The sequence below is a fragment of the Gorilla gorilla genome, chromosome 4 (assembly GCF_029281585.2).
Source record: "Gorilla gorilla gorilla isolate KB3781 chromosome 4, NHGRI_mGorGor1-v2.1_pri, whole genome shotgun sequence".
Taxonomy (NCBI): Eukaryota; Metazoa; Chordata; class Mammalia; order Primates; family Hominidae; genus Gorilla; species Gorilla gorilla.
This window is the reverse complement of record NC_073228.2, coordinates 10,755,148-10,771,584: the sequence shown is the minus strand read 5'-3', so window position 1 is coordinate 10,771,584 and position 16,437 is coordinate 10,755,148. Positions and strand designations below refer to the sequence as shown.

General features: G+C 62.9%; 1 protein-coding gene across 15 annotated transcripts in view; it reads right to left on the bottom strand.

Moving 5' to 3' along the window:
- Positions 1-6,966: 6,966 nt before the first annotated feature.
- Positions 6,967-16,437, bottom strand: part of CEP131 (centrosomal protein 131) — a 33,462-nt gene continuing 23,991 nt past the window's right edge. For 2 of the 15 annotated variants that reach the window (XM_055389482.2, XM_063706011.1), the window contains exons 11-26: positions 16,250-16,344; positions 15,491-15,673; positions 15,088-15,264; positions 14,337-14,462; positions 14,108-14,233; positions 13,250-13,366; positions 12,265-12,367; positions 11,318-11,519; positions 10,128-10,235; positions 9,848-9,965; positions 9,690-9,764; positions 8,565-8,707; positions 8,279-8,456; positions 8,011-8,174; positions 7,287-7,347; positions 6,967-7,215 (exon numbers count right to left, since the gene is read on the bottom strand). In XM_055389482.2, the coding sequence (XP_055245457.2) occupies positions 7,141-7,215; positions 7,287-7,347; positions 8,011-8,174; positions 8,279-8,456; positions 8,565-8,707; positions 9,690-9,764; positions 9,848-9,965; positions 10,128-10,235; positions 11,318-11,519; positions 12,265-12,367; positions 13,250-13,366; positions 14,108-14,233; positions 14,337-14,462; positions 15,088-15,264; positions 15,491-15,673; positions 16,250-16,344 (2,051 nt within the window). In that variant the 3' untranslated portion in view covers positions 6,967-7,140. Of the gene's footprint in view, positions 7,216-7,286; positions 7,348-8,010; positions 8,175-8,278; positions 8,457-8,564; positions 8,723-9,689; positions 9,765-9,847; positions 9,966-10,127; positions 10,236-11,317; positions 11,520-12,264; positions 12,368-13,249; positions 13,367-14,107; positions 14,234-14,336; positions 14,463-15,087; positions 15,265-15,481; positions 15,674-16,249; positions 16,345-16,437 lie in introns of all 15 variants that reach the window. The other 13 variants (XM_055389472.2, XM_063706007.1, XM_055389478.2 and 10 more) reach the window with 12 other exon arrangements.

Below are 16,437 nucleotides of genomic sequence, written 5' to 3'. Positions count from 1 at the left end.
TGCTCTCAGAGGGTCTGGTGGGAATTCCTGAGAGTCTCTGCAGAGACCCAGGCCATTGCAAGCCCCCAGTCCCCAGCTGGGGTCAACTTGTGACGACCAAGCAGCTGGGCCCAGGACAAACAGCTCCAGCATGGGGTCGCCCCCGGCCAGATGGGCTGGAGGCCTGGTTCCTGCTGAAGGGCTTGGGGACAGGACCCCCTGGACTGTGTAGTCCAGGCACACTCCCTCTGCCTCCTCTGAGAGTTAAAGGGCCTACAGGAACTGGGGGACACAAAACAGGGGTACTTACTTTAAATTGGTCTCCTGCTCTAGAATTTTCTGAATTGATCAAAAAGGAGAAAATTCCAAAGAAGAAGTAGCACCATGACTAGCTCTGGCCAGCCGAGGGGCTCCCATGGGGTAACCGGGGTGACCACGCACCTGGGCAGAAGCCGTTGGGGCCGGTAAGAGGCGGCAGCCGTGAGGGTGGACCCAGCTTTTGAAGGAAAATGGAAGAAAAGCAGTATTAAGTGAATGACACAGCCTGGTGTGTCTGTTGGGGATGCTGGTGTGAACCGGGGTGGGGGCAGCATCAGGGCCATGGGTGACAACGGCTGGGGGGCAGGGTGGGCGTGTGAGGGTGGGAATGAAGACGTCTTCTCCCATCTCCCAGCCCCACCTGGCTGTGGGCAGCCCCCAAGGGCAACCCTGTAGTGAGATTCCGTCCGGGTGGGCCTCCGGTCAGCAGGGTACACAGTGCTCTCTGGGCCCAAACCCCTGAAGGGCCCCTTCCCAATCTGCAATGGACCTGGGCTGGGGCCACGCACTCCCATTTCATACCTGAACGCAGTATGGGGACACCTGCAGCCCCTGGGTGCCCCTGGCAGGGGCCTCGTTCCAGGCTGAAGCACCCAGCAGACCCTCCACCTCCATCTCTTGCCTGCTCAGGCCCCCAGGCTGGGCCCTTCTATCTCCCAGCTGTGTGTCTCCCTCAATGGTGCTCCTCTTCCCACTTAGTGCTTCCGGTGGGACCCCAGCCCAGTCCTTGGTCCTCTGTCCCGCCCACACTCGCCTGCCTGGAACCCCCTCATCTGGTGGCTTAAGGGCCCCCAGCCCTGGCAGTTCCCAGCCCCCAGGTCCTGTGAGCGGCAGGGGCCTGGGTCCCCTTGGTGCCATTTGTGGGTGTGGGTGTTGGCCTCCAGCTGCTCACTGGCCACACAGGACTCCAGGCCCTCTGGGCTGGTGGCACTGAGGGTGTTGGGAGCCTGAGTCCCGGCTCACCCCAGAAGGGAAGACACCCGCCTATCAGGGGAACCCTTGCTGGACTTACGGGAGTGAGAACACAGCCGTTCCAGGGGCAAGCGTGGCAATGTCAGGGTCTATTTGTCGCAGCAGTCAAGAGTGAGGCTGATTCACACACCATCCTCACGGCCCACCTGCGTGTAACTACAGGCTCCGTCGTGAAATACACACAGAGCCCACCGCCCGCACCACCCTGGCCATGGTCACTCTCGCCTGGGCAACCACCACAGCCCCCTGGTTGGTCTCTCCACCTCTACCCTCTGAAGGTCCTTCCTCACCTTGGTGTCTGGAGGGCTCTCCCCTCACACAGGGTGACTCTAGGGGCCTCATGCACTCTGACTCCCACTTTCCCTCTGACCTGAGACCCCCAGGTCCTGCCCCTCCTGATGCAGCCACGTGGCCCCCTTGCCTCCTCAGCCAGGCGCCACCCTGCCCTGGGGCCTTTGCACCTCCAGCCCTCAGCCTGGTATGCTCTTCCCTAGACATCCGGCTGCAAGACAGACTCTCTCTTCTTCGATGTTTTCTGCAAATGTCGAATCCCAATGAGGTCGTCTTTACCTGCCCTGTTTTGATATTTCACACACCCTCGCCAACATTCTGCGTCCCCCTGGACCAGGTCTTTTCCCCAAAGCACTCCCCATCCCCTAATATGCTATGACATTCGTGTATGTACGCATTTATTATGAGCAAACAAAGCAGGGGTGCTAAGATCTAGAGCAGGGGAGCTCTGAGAGGTGAGTGCAGGCGGTACAGGCTGCCCCATCGGGCGTCTGCCAGTCAGCAGCGGGACTGAGAGGGCGCCGGGCGGCCTCCTGCTGTCCAGGGCCTGTCCGGGAGGAGGGGCTTTGGCTACAGCTGCTATGGGCTACCCAGTGGGAGTAAGAACAGCAGAGAACCCGACCCGACCTCACCAACTGGAGGCTGCCCTCACCGTCAGTGCAGAGCCCAGAGCTCAGCCCCTCCCCTCCCCGTCAGCCACAGCCACAGTGAGCCCACCGGACAGGGGGTTGGCAAAAGTCAGTCCCAGGGCCAGATCCAGCCCAACACCGGCCAAATCTGGTTTTGGACTATCTGGGGCAGCTTTCGCGCTGTGCTCAAAGAGGCCATAGAAAGTTTGAAAATAAAAAGAAGGGGCCGGGTGCGGTGGCTCACGCCTGTAATCCCAGCACTTTGGGAGGCTGAGGCAGGCGGATCACCTGAGGTCAGGAGTTCAAGACCAGCCTGGCCAACATGGCGAACCCCTGTCTCTGCAGAACGCACATTATTTTTAAATATGTAAAGCATTTACCAAAATTGTCCAAACGCTGGGACCTAAAGTGAGACTCAATCAAGTCAAAGGATTGAAATAATATGGAACATTCTCTGACCATAGAGAAGCTAAGTTAGAAATTTAAAAGATAAAAAAAGCAGCACAGTTCTAAACAGCCTATGGTTCAAAGGGACCATCCTGCAAATTTGGAAATGTTTCGCACCAAAGAAGAATGAAAATACAACATGTCAACTTGTGGCTGCCGCTCAAACGGTGCCTTGAGGGAAACTCACTGTGTTAGGCGCACAGACTCCAAAGGAAAAGGGCCTGGGAATCAATGGTCTAAGTATCCTTCCCAAGAAGTTAGGAAAAGAACAAAAAAGGAAGCTCGCAGAAGGGGACGGAAATAAAGGTGGGCATTGTGAAATGTTAAGTTTCCTGCTTTCCGTCCGTCTCCCCTGCTGGAACATAAACCCCTTGAGGGCTGGGTGTGGTAACAGGCACCTGTAGTCCCAGCTACTTGGGAGGCTGAGGCAGGAGAATTGCCGTACCCCAAATTCTAGGCCTGGCATCGACAGTGCGTGGACTTAGATGATTTGGTTGATGCTGTGAACTGTCTCAAAGAAGCAGGCTCTGCCAGGGAGAGAATGGAGCCCATGAGGGCGGCGAGCCAGGTGGGGTGGAATGAACCCCGGGCAGAGTCCATCTGTGCTTCTAGGGTCTGGCCCCCGGCCCCGAAGCCCTCCCCCCACCCCCAACGGCCCATCAATCTAGACAGGGAAGTGACCCAGCTGGGGGAAGGGGGCCCAGCTTTCTCAATGGTAAGACTCGGGGTGCCCCCCACCATGACTCAGAGACCCCTCCAAGCCCCTGAGGACCTCCAGTGTCTTGCTGGGTGAAACCCACCTCTGTGTTGCTGTCTGTTGGGCACTAGAACTACCTGGAGCAGAAGCAGCGGGAAGGCTCAGGGCAACAGGTTTGACCTGGGGCCTTTCCCGGAAGGCTGGGGCCTAATAGCTGCCCCTGGAGCATAGAGCCGCCCCCTTCCCACCCCACTCCCAGCCTCCCGCACTCCACTCCCCACAGGGAGGAGAAACGCCATCTCAGCCCCCTTCCCCAGGCACCCCTGTCCAGGTGAAGCCGCCTGGGAGACAGGCCCTCCCCTCAATGTTCCAGCCTCTCAGGGACACCTTTCTCATCAGCACAACACGAGGCCACGTGACTGGAGGGCAGCAGGGACAGGAATGACACACAGCCCCAGTCTCTTCATCCAAAATTTGAATTAAAACCCAACAGGCTGGGCATGGTGGTTCACACCTGTAATTCCACTTTGGGAGGCCAGGGTGGGGGTGATCACTTGAACCCAGGAGTTTGAGACCAATCTGGTCAACATAGTGAAACTGTCCTCAAAAAGTAAAACAAAAGTAGTTGGGCATGGTTTCCCACTACCAGGTAGTCCCAGCTACCTGGGAGGCTGAGGCAGGGGATCACTGGAGGCTAGGAGTTCGAGGCTGCAGTGAGCTATAATCGCGCCACTGCACTCCAGCTTGGGCGACAGAGCAAGACCTTGTCTCAAAAAATAAAAATTAGGCCAGGTGTGGTGGCTCATGCCTATAATCCCAGCACTTTGGGAGGCCGAGGCGGGTGGATCACGAGGTCAAGAGACCGAGACCAGTCTGGCCAACATGGTGAAACTCCGTCTCTGCTAAAAATACAAAAATTAGCTGGGCGTGGTGGCAGGCGCCTGTGGTCTCAGCTACTTGGGAGGCTGAGGCAGGAGAATCGCTTGAACCCAGGAGGCAGAGGTTGCAGTGAGCCAAGATCATGCCACTGCACTCCAGCCTGGGCAACAAGAGACTCTGTCTCAAAAATAAATAAATAAAAATAAACAAAATTAAAATTAAAACAACAACAACGAAAAACAAAATCCAAGAGATGCAATGATCCAGAGGCGGTCCCAAATGCAAAAGGCCCTCCACACGTCCTTGTGAGCCAACAAATGAAGGACTCAGGAATGAAGGAGAAATGAACGAGCAAATGAAAAACCTGTCAAGCAGGGGCTGGGAAGCCAGGGATGCCCCCAGCTGAAGGCCACAGCCGTTTCTCACTCCTTTTCTGGCCATGAGTGTCCCAGGCCTCTTCTCACCATCTCTGTGGAGGTCACCCTGTGTGTCCTGCCGGAGACCTTGTAAACATACTTAGTTTAGTAATTCGCAGCCATTTCACTGATAAAAATACCTTTTCTGCGGCCAGGGCGCCCGAATGTGAGCCGGAGCAGAAAGCTTGTTTTCCCCGCAGAAAGCTTGGCCCTGCACTGCTCCTGGGAGCCGGTTCCTGGGGGCTTCAGCTGCGGTGACGGAGGTGTGGGGCTCAGGACTTGAGATCCACAGGCCCCCGTTCTCAGAGCCCACCTGGCCAGCTGAGCTCACCTTTGGGTGAAGCTCTGGAGTTAAAGCCCAGCTGAGTGACTCAGCTCTCAGCACCCTGCAGCCAGTGTCACCATCGTCCCTGGGGGCCACTGCCCCCACACAGGCTTTGGTGAGGCCTCCGGAGCTTTGTCCTCAGCATGGGGCCTGGCCAACAGCAACTCATCATAAGGGACGCGGCTGTCATCCTCGGCTCCTCTCTGCAGCCTCACCAAGAGGTGCCTGGGTCTCACCCTGGCCTGGGAGCAGGCCCTGGGAGTGGGGTGGCCCCTGAGCTGAGCCTGAGTGCCCAAGACAAGCAGGGCTCACAGTGACCTAGGGGACGGCAGAAGCCGCCCCTCCCACCCCCTAGCCTCTGTCCCTGCTGTGCGTTTCACCTTCACACAGGCCTGGCCCTGTCTGCAAAAGGGGGAAGCGGTGGTTCTGCATGACCAACCACGACCCCGGGGATCCGCACTGCCCTGTCCTGTGCTCTGGATACCGAGCCCAGTGCCACACACGGCTCCAGGCCGAGCCTCCAGCTCTGATTCCAACATCTGGGGGCCCACCTTTGGCCCTCCCCCCACGCCCCAGGTCCACAAGCATGATTTGCACACAGTCCCCTGAAGCCACATTGCCTGGGCCCTGTCCCTGTTAGGGGCATTTTCCTAGTTCACCCCTGAGGTCCTCAGCTCCTCCTGGCTTGGGCTCCCCCAGGCCTGGACCTGGGAACCTGGGGGTGGTGAGCGAGAGGGACCCACTGGCCTGCACCCCCTGCCGGGTGGGGGACCCACACCAGATGCAGGACAAGGCCCATCTCACTCACGTCCCTGGTCACCAAAGCCTGCAAGGGGACCAGGGACGATGCTACCCGGAAGGATAAAGACGTAAGGACCAGGACATGCCTTGTGTCCAGGGCAGTGACTTGGCCAGCAGGATGGCACTGGGCACGAGGACCTGAGCCTGGTCAGCCCCTCCTGGGGGAAAGCAAGCCTCAGGCAGGGTGTTGGAGCAGGCCTGGGTAGCCAGCAGCACCTCTGTTCCACAGGGGGCTTCCCAGGACCCCAGGCAGCTGCTGCGGCCAGGGAGGTCCTAGCCATGCTGCAGGTAGGAAGACAGGCTCGGGGGCGATTGGTCTACCTGGTACAGATGCTGGGACAGTGTGGTGTGGCAGCCTGAGCGACCCCAAAGCCCGGTCCCAGGATAGTGCGGCCTGCTTGGAGACCCTTGTCTGCCACCAAGCGTTCAGGCGCGGCTTTGGACCTCCCATCCCAGTGACTCGGCATCCAACACTCACTTCCTCGTCAGTGCAGACGGAGGTGGAGAGAGGGCTGCCCCCTGAGGATTTGGGGCAGGTTCTGAACTGACCGGGCCAAGCTGACCCGGGCTGAGCACCAGGCTGACCTGGGCTGAGCACCAGGCTGGGTGTGAAGAGACATTCTAGGCCAGTGGTACCCTCTCCTGCCTGGGACCTTCCCCAGTGCCCCCATCCTCATGGGTGGGCCCTGTCCATCCCCATTTCTTGAGAGCTCCAGACTGTCACACCTTGACAGCGGGGAGGGTAGGGCTTCCTGTCCCTCTGGAGTCTCTCCAGCCATAGGAGCACGCTGGCAGCCATGGGCTTCCAGCACCTGCAGGGCCATGGTGGGGCCCTCGGAGCTCCTCCCAGGGGGTGAGTTCTGCTGAGCTCCTCCTGCGCCTGGCCAGGAATGGGGTAGGGAATTCCCTGTGCTTGGGACTGGAGTCTCAGGGTCCAGGGCAAGGCAGGGAACAGGAACTTGGGGGTTGGGTTGAATGCTGGGGAGCTGTGGGCTGAGTGCAGGGGGGCTGCTGGCTGAGTGCTGGGGGCTGCTGGCTGAGTGTTGAGGGCTGCTAGCTGGGGGGCTGATGGCCAAGCTTCGTGATTTCCTGGTCAGCCTGCATAGGCTGCAGAGGGGAGTGGGAGGAAGAGAGCCAAACCCACGCCTGGCTGCTCTGGGGGTCTTGGGCAGCCTCTAGCCCAGGAGAGAAGACAAGGCAGTCACTCAAGGCGCTGAAAACAATGGCCTCCTTTACTGTTAAAACACAGCCACAGGTGCTCAGCCGCGGGCATCTCAACCACCAGCCTCTGTGGGGGGCAGGTGGGCGTCCCTGTGGGCCTCCGGGCCCACGTCCAGCCTCTGTCCTCTGCCTTCCATTCTTCGACAGTGTTCCCGGCATCCCTGGTCACTTGGTACTCGGCGTGGGCCGCCTGTGCTGCTCCAGCAGCTCCTCCAGGTGGTCGGCCCGCTTCACCGCAGCCTGCAACACACCCACAGGGTCAGGCCTGCTCCCGGCCCCGAGGTCCAGCAGGGCTGGCCACAGGGACTCACCTCGTGCTGTGTCCGGAGGCTGCTCACGGCCTCCTCCTTCCTTGCGAGGGCTGTCTTCACCCTGTGGGTAGTACATGGTAGGCTTCAGCGTGGCCCCCGCCCCATGGCCCCAGACTGGCCTGCAGTGCACAGGGTGCACGGGGCAGCCGCCTGGTCAGCCTGGTCCCAGCCCTGCTGACCACGCCTCCTGTGGCTGGCCCAGACAGCTGTCCAGGCAACCCACCTGCTGTGAGTCAGGACCCAACACAGGCCCCTGGAGTATGACCCTGGCCACACCTGGGGAGGCCTGGTACCCAGATGGGGTGGGACGTCTCGCCCACACCCACCTCTCAGCCCGTGGCAGCAGGTGGCACAGGAATGATGCAGGACCCCCGTGGAGGGAGCTCGCTAGGAACCTTACAGTGCCCCAGCTCTTTCAGCGCCTGTCCACCCAGCCCAGGGCCCTGGGAGCTGCCTCCCTGGAGAACTCGCCAGGCCCAGACCCGACCCACTCGGGTGCCCCAACAGGGATGGCCGATACCCTGGACTAAGCACCAGGGAGGAAAACAGATCTAGGTCTCCTGGGCCCCAAACATGGAACCCACACCAGCCTCTGCCTACAGGGCCCTGTCTCTGCATCTCCTGGCCTTCCTCAGCCACAGCCTCCTGGGACTTGGAGCTGCAGAGGTCCTGCCCGCTCCCCTGCCCCGCCTCCGTCTCCAGCCCTGCAGCCCCCGCCGCCCACCTCCGGTGCACCTCCTCCAGCTCCAGCTGCTGGCGGGCCTGCAGCGTGGCCAGCTCAGCCTTGGCCTGCCGCGTCTCCTCCTCAGAGGCTGCCAGCCGGTCCTCGAACTCCTGGCGGATCACCTGGGCCAGGTTGCTGCGCTCGCTAGAAAGCTGCGCGTTCACCTGGGTGGGCACAGAAGGCAGTGAGCCGGCCGCCAGCGAGTGGCTGCGTGCATGCAGGAGGGACCTGGGGGTGCCCACTGCCCACCTGACACCCGCCCACTCACCGCCTGCGCGTCCTCCAGCGCCCGCTCCTTCTGCCGCACAAGGCCCTGCAGACGCAGATTCTCGCCCTCGGCCTCCCCAAGCTGGCCCTTCAGCTCCGAGCACCGCTCCTGAAGCTTCCGCTCCGACTGCTCCAGCTCGGAGAGCTCTGCCTCGTACTTGTCCCGTAAGCGCTTGATGCTGGAGTTGGGGGGAGGGCAGGGTCACTCCAGCCCAGTCACACACGGGTCCTTGCGCCTCAGCTCCTGGGTCTCCCCAGCTGGTGACCCAGCCGTGGCGGGTCCTTACCGGCTCTCGGTAGCCTTCTCACTCTCCTCCTTGGCCAGCGCCATGTCAGCCTCCAGCCGGTGAATGACCAGCTCAATCTCCTTGTCCCGGCCTTTCCGGATTTCTTCCCTCAGCTCCTGTTCCCGGTTCAGCAGCCACGCCTCCTGGGGGGACACGCGCTGCCTGGGGGTTGCCACCCGGAGCCGGCCCGCGGGGCCAGGGCCAGCCTCAGGGGGTCCTGGGGGGCTCCAGGTTCTGAGCCACAGGGGAGCAAGGGGCCTTCCCCCTCTCCAGACCCCCGTCCAGGGGTGCGCTACATCCTGTCGTGAGGACCCAGCGTGGGCATAGGCGTACTAGAGATCGTCATGATGCACAGCCCAGGGTCCCCTCCCTCAGAGACCCACAGCCCATGACAACCTGAGGCCACCTTCTGCTACCAGATGGGATGGGAAAGTTGGACTTGCGTGTTGCTGAGGGCGGGGCCTGGGCCCCCAAGCCCAGGCATTCAGAGCCTAAGCTGGCAGCCTCCTGGAAGCCTCTGAAAACTCCCAGAGTTTCATGTGCCCAGCCCTGGGCCCCACAGGCCTACGTCGGGAGTATGTTACTGGGCCCAGAGGCATCCACTGCCAAAGCCTGCCTGGCTGCTGGGTGACATCCCAGCCCACCAGGGTGTGAAACCAGGTGACGGGCACGGTCAGCCTGGACTGTAGCCTCGCGGCGAGCATGGGTGGTGAGAATGTGTGTGGGACTGTCACCGTGGCAGAATCCACTCCCCACAGAAGGCCCCAGAGGCTAACGGGGGAGCCCCTGTTGTGCGTGTGCCTCTCTGTACATCTGAGTGTCGGTGAGCTGGTCGTGGGGCGCAGGGGTGTAGCAGCCCCTAGCGACAGGGGCAACGCCTGTTCTCGGACCACAGAGGATGCGCTCCAGGCACCCTTGATCCTTCCAGAGCCCACGCAAAAGATGGGCTGAAAGCAACACACTCAGCATCAGTTCAGACCACAACCCCAAGCAGCCAGATGTGACTCCCAGAAACGAGCCCCCAGGATGCCACAGCAGCAGCAAAACCCACCTGGGGCAACCCCCGACTCCTGCCCACGCGGGGCAGCCCCCAACCCCTGCCCACCTGGGCGCCCAGGCCCCCACCTCCTTCCTGGTGCGGCCGGCCTCCCACGCCTGCCTCTCCAGCTCCAGCTGCTGCTTCAGGGTATTCAGCTCCATCTGGGGGGCGGACATAAGAGGCCAGTCAGTCCCACCCCGTGCAGCCCCCTGGCCAGGCCCAGCACAGCCCTCCGGTGGTAGACCTGGTGCCGGCGCTCTTGCTCCTCCCTGCCCTTCTCAAACTCAGCCCTTAGGGCTCGGGTCAGTGCAGAGCTGCTCTCCTCCAGCTGCTGCCTCAGCTCTTCCAGCTCCGCCCGCTGCCTGCGGCCAGGGAGGAGTCAGCAGGTGAGGGGTCATCGAGTAAGGAGTCAGGGATGGGAGAGGTCAGCGGGTGAGGGGTCGGGGGGGGGAGGGGGTCAGCCAGGGGTCCCTGGGAGAGGGTGAGGGGTCCCTGGGAGAGGGCGTGGTGCCCCCGGGCGGCACCTGGCTGCCTGCTGGCCCAGCCGCTCCCTCTCCTCAGCCACCTCACTGTACAGCCGCTGCCGTTGCTGCTGCAGCGCCCACTGCTCCTGCTCCAGGTGCTTCTGGAACCTGCTGGACGGTCGGGACTGGCTCTCGGGGGCCGGGACGGGCGGTCCCAGGACCCACCCACCGCAGGGGCACGGGCCAACCACAGGCCTGACTCAGAGCAGGAGAGCAGCCCTCCGGGACCCTGCCCCTCCCCCTCGGCAGTCGAGGCCCCTCAAAGCCACCGCCCGGGGGCAGGCAAGGCCACGAGGACCTTGCCCATCAGCCAAGCGCCGCAATTCCCTGAGCTCCAGGCCCTCGTGGCACTTTGGGAAGTGGCTGTGGAGCCGCGTCCAGGCCCCCTTTTCCCTCAGCCCTTGTGCCGTCCTCACCCTGTTCAGTGTTGCCCCACGGGCATGGAGGGCGGGAGGCAGGTGCCTCGTAGGGCCTTATCCACCTCCCCTGCCTCCGGCCTAAGGGTGCCAGGTGCCTGGCTCCGTGACCTGAGCAAGCTCGCGCCAGGGCCTCGTCCTGACCCCACCTTCGGGGAGAAAACGGGGGACCAGCCAAGCTGCATCTGGGGAGGACCGGCCGTGACAGGCAACAGGGTGGATAGGAGAGGGTGGCTTCCAGGCTGTCCTGGTGGCGCAGACAGTGCAGGAGGGGCTGCCACTGGCCCCTGTGGCCCACAGATCCTGACCACCACTGGGCACGTCCCCAGCCCCCAGGGCTCAGGACGCAAGAGCAGTAGTCACCCCTCAGACCCCAGGCCAAGGGAGTGAATGAGAGAGACCGTCCCTGGGCCCCAAGGTCAGAGCTGGAGGGGCCTCGAGGCCGCCTATACACGGGTCGCTGCTCTGGGGCCAGTTCTGAAAGAGTGGATGTCTGGTGGGGGTTCCCAGCCCTGACCCTGGGAAAACACCCGTGCACCCGTGCAGAACCTGCAAACCTCGGCGGGCATGGACTGCAGACACAAGCCCGAGGACACTGGCCCGGCTGAGGCTGGGCCCCCAAGGGCCACTCCACGGCCAAGGGCCCTGCGTCCTCCCTGCATGCTGCACTAAGACCCTCGCCCACCTGTACATGGGAACTCCACTCCAGCCTTCGAGGATTCCGACTCCCCACCCTGAGGGTCCTGGCCGCACCGGCCTGGGGCCACCACCCACCGCTGCCGAGCACGTTCGTGCTCCTGCTGGCCCAGCGCCTCCTTCTCCCGCTCCAGCTGCTCCCGCAGCTCCTCGGCCTGGCGCAGGCAGCGCTGCGAGGCCCGCTCATCTGACTGCAGCAGCTCCGCCTCGTGCAGGCTCTTGAGCCTCCGCACTTCCTGCTTGTGCCTGGCGATCAGCTTCTGGATCTCAGGCTCCAGACCTGGGGGCGGAGCACCGGCTAGGGCCACGTCCAGCTAGGGTGGGCCCGGGAAGTCCAACCCTGGCACAAGACCAGCCTGTCTCAGGCCCAGAGGGGACCCCGCCCATCCAGGGCCTCCTTGGATCCAACCCGAAGCACAGCTGAGTCTTGACGCCCACGAGGTGGGGAAGAGACCCCCACAGAGCCACGGCGCCTCTCCCAGTCTGTGGGGCTCAGGGCTCCTGACACTCCTGGTGCTACCACTGACGGCTCCCAGGCACCCTGGCAGAAGGTGTCCAGAGCGAGAGGACCAGGCCTCGGGGAGCCCTGCACATCACCCAAGGGTCCGAGGCCCCTTCAGACCCCAACACCCACCAGCCTCCTGCCCCATCCCCCTGCCTGCCCCTGCCTCCTCCTGTGGCTCACTCTGCTTCCCGTGGCAGGGCCCACGTGCCACAGTTGTCCACGAACTCCCAATCTCCCCTAGCCCAACCCTGAGGAAGTGAGGCACTGAGCCCCCTCGTTTCAGGCAACTGCCTGGGTGCTGGGGGCCGGGCCAGGCTCCTGTGTGGAGCCCACCTGCCCGCCGGGTCACGGCAGAAGCCGCAGCGGAGGCCGTGACGGGGGTGGTTGGGGCATGAGTGTTCACCTCTGCCCAGGAAGGTCTCAGACTACATGAATGCCTGAAGTTATGGCTCTCTCAAAAGAAGCCCTGGCCGCAGTGCCCACCCCATACCTGGCCGGCTCATGGGAGGGGATGGCCCACCTCGGACAGTGACCTCCTTGATCTTCTTGGTTTTCTCACTGATCCACTTCTCCCGGCGGGCTTTCTCGGTGGCGCTCATGATTTCTTTGAGTTTTTTAATCTCCTACGAGCAGGAGAACAGGGCATGAGGAAACGACATGAAGGACACCCCCGTCCCTTTGCCACCCTGTGGGCACAGGGAGGGCCGGGCTTCCAGGTCCACCAGCACAAGGCCGGTGCTCATGGTTGGGTGTGCTGCCCCGAGACACACATGCCAGCTCCAGAGAGCCACTGCTGCCCTCCCCAGCGCCCGGGGCCAGGCTGGAGGCCCAGGCCCACCCTGCCACACACCTTGGTGGCCTGAGAAATGGGAGGGCAGCCATCAGCCTGCAGAGGCCTTGCCCCAGAGAGGGGTGCTGCTGCCTGTCGGGACGGCCCCAGAGCCTGCATTCTTCCATGGGACTGGCAGTCCTCAACCCCAGCTGTCAGCCACAGTCACGTGCAGGGATTTCAAAATGCCAGTGCCAAGCCCCACTCCAGAACCTGGGCTCGGGACCATCACTGCCCAAGCTGGTGGGAAGCATAGCCAGGGAGGCTGAGGCCCCCAGGGAGCTCACACAGCGGGAAGGGTCCGGGAGTCAATGCTCCACCGACACCTGGTCAGTAGAGAGAGCAGGTCCCATGGCCCAAGGACCTGGCAGTGGGGCAGGCCAGGCAGAGGCTCCTGGGTCCACGGCTACCGTGCTGTGGCCGGGCAGGGACTGTGCGTCCACATCTGTGACAGCAGGCCCACGGCCCCGCCCCAGAGCCTGGCAGCTAGAGAGGCAGGAGTGGACCAGCTTGGTGCCACGGTGCTCCCCCAGACAGCCCCACCCACCGCTGTGGCCCTGACACTCCGAGACAGGAATGAGGACTCCAAGTCCGGTCCTGTTCTGGGGGCTGTGCCAGCTGAGCCTGGCCTGTGAGCTGGGCTTGGGACGCTGTGTAGTAGGGAGCAAAGCCTCACCAGCTCATGCTGCGCCTGTGCCTGGGCCACACGCTCGGTGCATCTCTGGTCCTCCTGCTTCAGCTCGGCCACCACAGCCTCGCACTTCCCACTCAGGACCTTCTTGTCTTCAATCAGCTGTGTTGGGGACTGGAGGTGAGGTGCTACACCAAGGCCCCAGCGCAGCAGGACCCCTGATGGAGGAGACCCTCCCAGCCTCCGAGGGAGGCTAAGAGCAGCCCTCCCCTGGGGCTGCCCCTCCTAGGTTTGTGGATGGACCCTGGGGCCAGTGGGAGGGCACGTGTGCAAACACGGGCCCAGGCCTGCATCTGCCGTCCTGTCCTCAGCTGGGGGACCCAGCGAATGTCAGAGAAGCCCCAGCCCACCCCCTGCAGTGACGTCAGGGTCTTCCTGGGATGTGGGTAGCTCTGCCGTGCCCATCACCCAGCCCCGGAGGAGGCTCACTGTCTGCCAAAGGGTGTCAGGACCACACCAGCCTCACTGCCGGCCCCAGGCCAGACCCCAGGTCAGGACACACCTGTGACGACTATCAAGCAGCCCTGGAGGCCCCTATTCTCACACACCCCAGACCTAGAGTTCTCTTCAGAACAGGAGCCAACCGGGGCTGCGACTGAGCTGAGGGGCCGGCAGGACACCCCACTACACTCACACGGGGCGGCTGTGGATAAAGACAGGAGTGCCCTCTCCAGGGCATGCATGGCTGGGAATGGCACGGGAAAGGCTTGGAATGCGTCCAGCGGACACCCGTGTGACACCCAACAGAGGAAGAAGCTCCCTGGCAGTGGGAAGCCCCTGGCTCTGGAAGTCTCCGTGAGCCACGCGCTGGGTCCGGGCCTCTGCAGTCCCCGGGCCGCTCACCTGGTCAATGAAGGCCAAGTGCCGCTGGATGGTGGCCTCGTAGTGCTCCCTCTGCCGCTGCAGCTGCCGGCTCAGCGCCTTCTCTGTCTCCTTGACCCGCCGGACCGTGAGGTCTCGCTGCTGCGCCTGCAGGGTGTGGGCAGAGGAGGGAAGCGCTAGGACCGGTGGGCCTGGCCTCAGCAGGTAGGAGGCTAGCAGGGCCCGGGATTAGCAGTGCCAGCAGCATTACCAGCGCCCTCTGCAGCAGCATCATGGCCTGCTTCTTCTCCTCCACCTCCAGCTTCAGCCGCATCACAGACGTGCTCACCTCAGACCCCAGCTCCAGGGGCCCCGGCCCCGCCTCTGGCACCCACCCCTGCAGACAGAGCCGAGCGTCAGGCGGAAGCGGCAGAGGACGGGGGGCAGCCAAGGACCTGACGCGATGCCCCTGCGGCCCTGCCCTCTGGGGACAGAGGGGCTGCTGCACACGGGAGCCTGTGGGAAGCCGGAGGGCAGGTGGCAGGCGGCCCAGCAGAGGTCGTTTTCATTGCTCAGTACAGGAAATGGGGGCCGTGGCCTCAGGAATAAAAAACAAACCATTTAAAAAGTTCTATGCTGCCCAGCTTCCTGCCCTATAACAATAAAGTTCACGTCACTGCTCCATTTAGCCTGGCCGCTGGTGTTCACCCAGGACAAACCAACGGGTGGCCCAGAGGACGGCAGCGCTCCAGAGGGCTGAACTATCCACACATACGGGCTCGTGGAGGCAGCTCGGGGCAGCGGGTAGGTGGGGGCAGTGTGGGGAATGCGGGCCCTGCCACCTCCACCCTGAGAGACCCGTGGGGGGTGCTGCATAACTAGGTGGGTACATGGTGAGGGACCACCTCCTGCTGGGGGCCGGGTGGGGGCTGGCGAGAGACCTCCTCCCACTGGGGGCCGGGTGCAGGCTCGTGAGGGGCCTCCTCCCACTGGGGGCCGGGTGCGGGCTGGTGAGGGGCCACCTCCTGCTGGGAGTCCAGCTGGTCCTGCCCAGACTTCTCCATCTCGTCCAAGAAGCTCATGATGCTTTGCAGCTTGGCCTCCGAGAGCAGCGTCCCATCCTCAGGGGGTTCGGGGAACGCACTGAGTTTTCCAAATTTCTCCAAGTTATCAGTTGTCAGAGAGCTAGCATCATCCTCCTGTGGGACAGGAGCCCAGCATTGGGGGCTGTCAGGGCAGCCTGAGGACTTGGGTTCCCCAAAGGCAGAGGTGGCAGCTGAGGCTGGGCTCCGGGAGGGAGGGTTGCGACTAATGCAAGGAGGAGCCCGTGGCATCCCCATTTTCCCAACCCCCACAGCCACCGCATGCTCTGTGTGAATGGCGTGGGTGGACAGACCGTGCAGGGCGGGCGCACACCATGGTCACCTCACTGGCCCAGGCGTATCTGCCCCTGTGATGGGTCCCGGGGTGGGGCAGCGGGTCCGGCTCCTTCTCCAGCAGCTGCAGTGTGTGCAGCAGCTCCTCCAGTGGCCCCCTGGACTTGGCGCTCCCCCTGCTCGGGGCCATCATCTCCAGGTTGTCCCCAGCTGCATCCTGGGCAAGAACGTCCTGCAAAAGAGCAGGGAGACAGATGCAGCAAGGCTGCTGGTAGCTGAGAGCAGCCCCCACATAGGAGGCCAACTGCAGAGCCCCGAAGGCGCCGTGGGAGCTCCCCAGTCCCGACATTCAGCCCCAGGAAGGTGAGGCCAGGGCTCAGACCTTCCCACCCGGTCTCTGCAGCTGCTCAAACCCAGAGCAGCTCCAGCCACCAGGGGACTCCTCCCAGTGCCCCACTCCAGGAAAACAGGAGTGCAGCCACCTGGCCCCACCGAGCAGCCTGGGAGCCTTGGCTGTCAGGTCACCCCTCAGAGCCGGAAGCTCCTCTTTTGTGGATGAGGATGCAGGGCCCCCCACCCCAGGACATCTGCAAAAACCCAACTGGATCCACCCCAGCAAAGGCTCCCCAAGAGGCAGCCAGCATCATGCATCAGAGCAAGAAGACACCTCCTGGGCGGCCTCTCTGAGCTTAAGTGGCCCCTAGAGCAGAGGAGGGGCTGGGATAAGCTCAGCTCAGGACACCCCTGGCACAGACATGGACCTTAAAGCCAAAAACCACGATGGAGCGAAGGACAGCTGTACACAGACCTGCGTCCTGTCCTCTGGAGGCTGCTGTGGTTCTGGGGATGAGTCGGAGGTGGGCAGGCAGCGGTCTCCGGGGCCTGCAGCAGGGAGGCCACCATCTGCACAGCAGAACACAGCACCATTCCACAGGGAGCATCCCGGGGCGGGCAGCAACTCTGGAGGCACCCCCGGGAAGGAGCCAGGCATGGGGG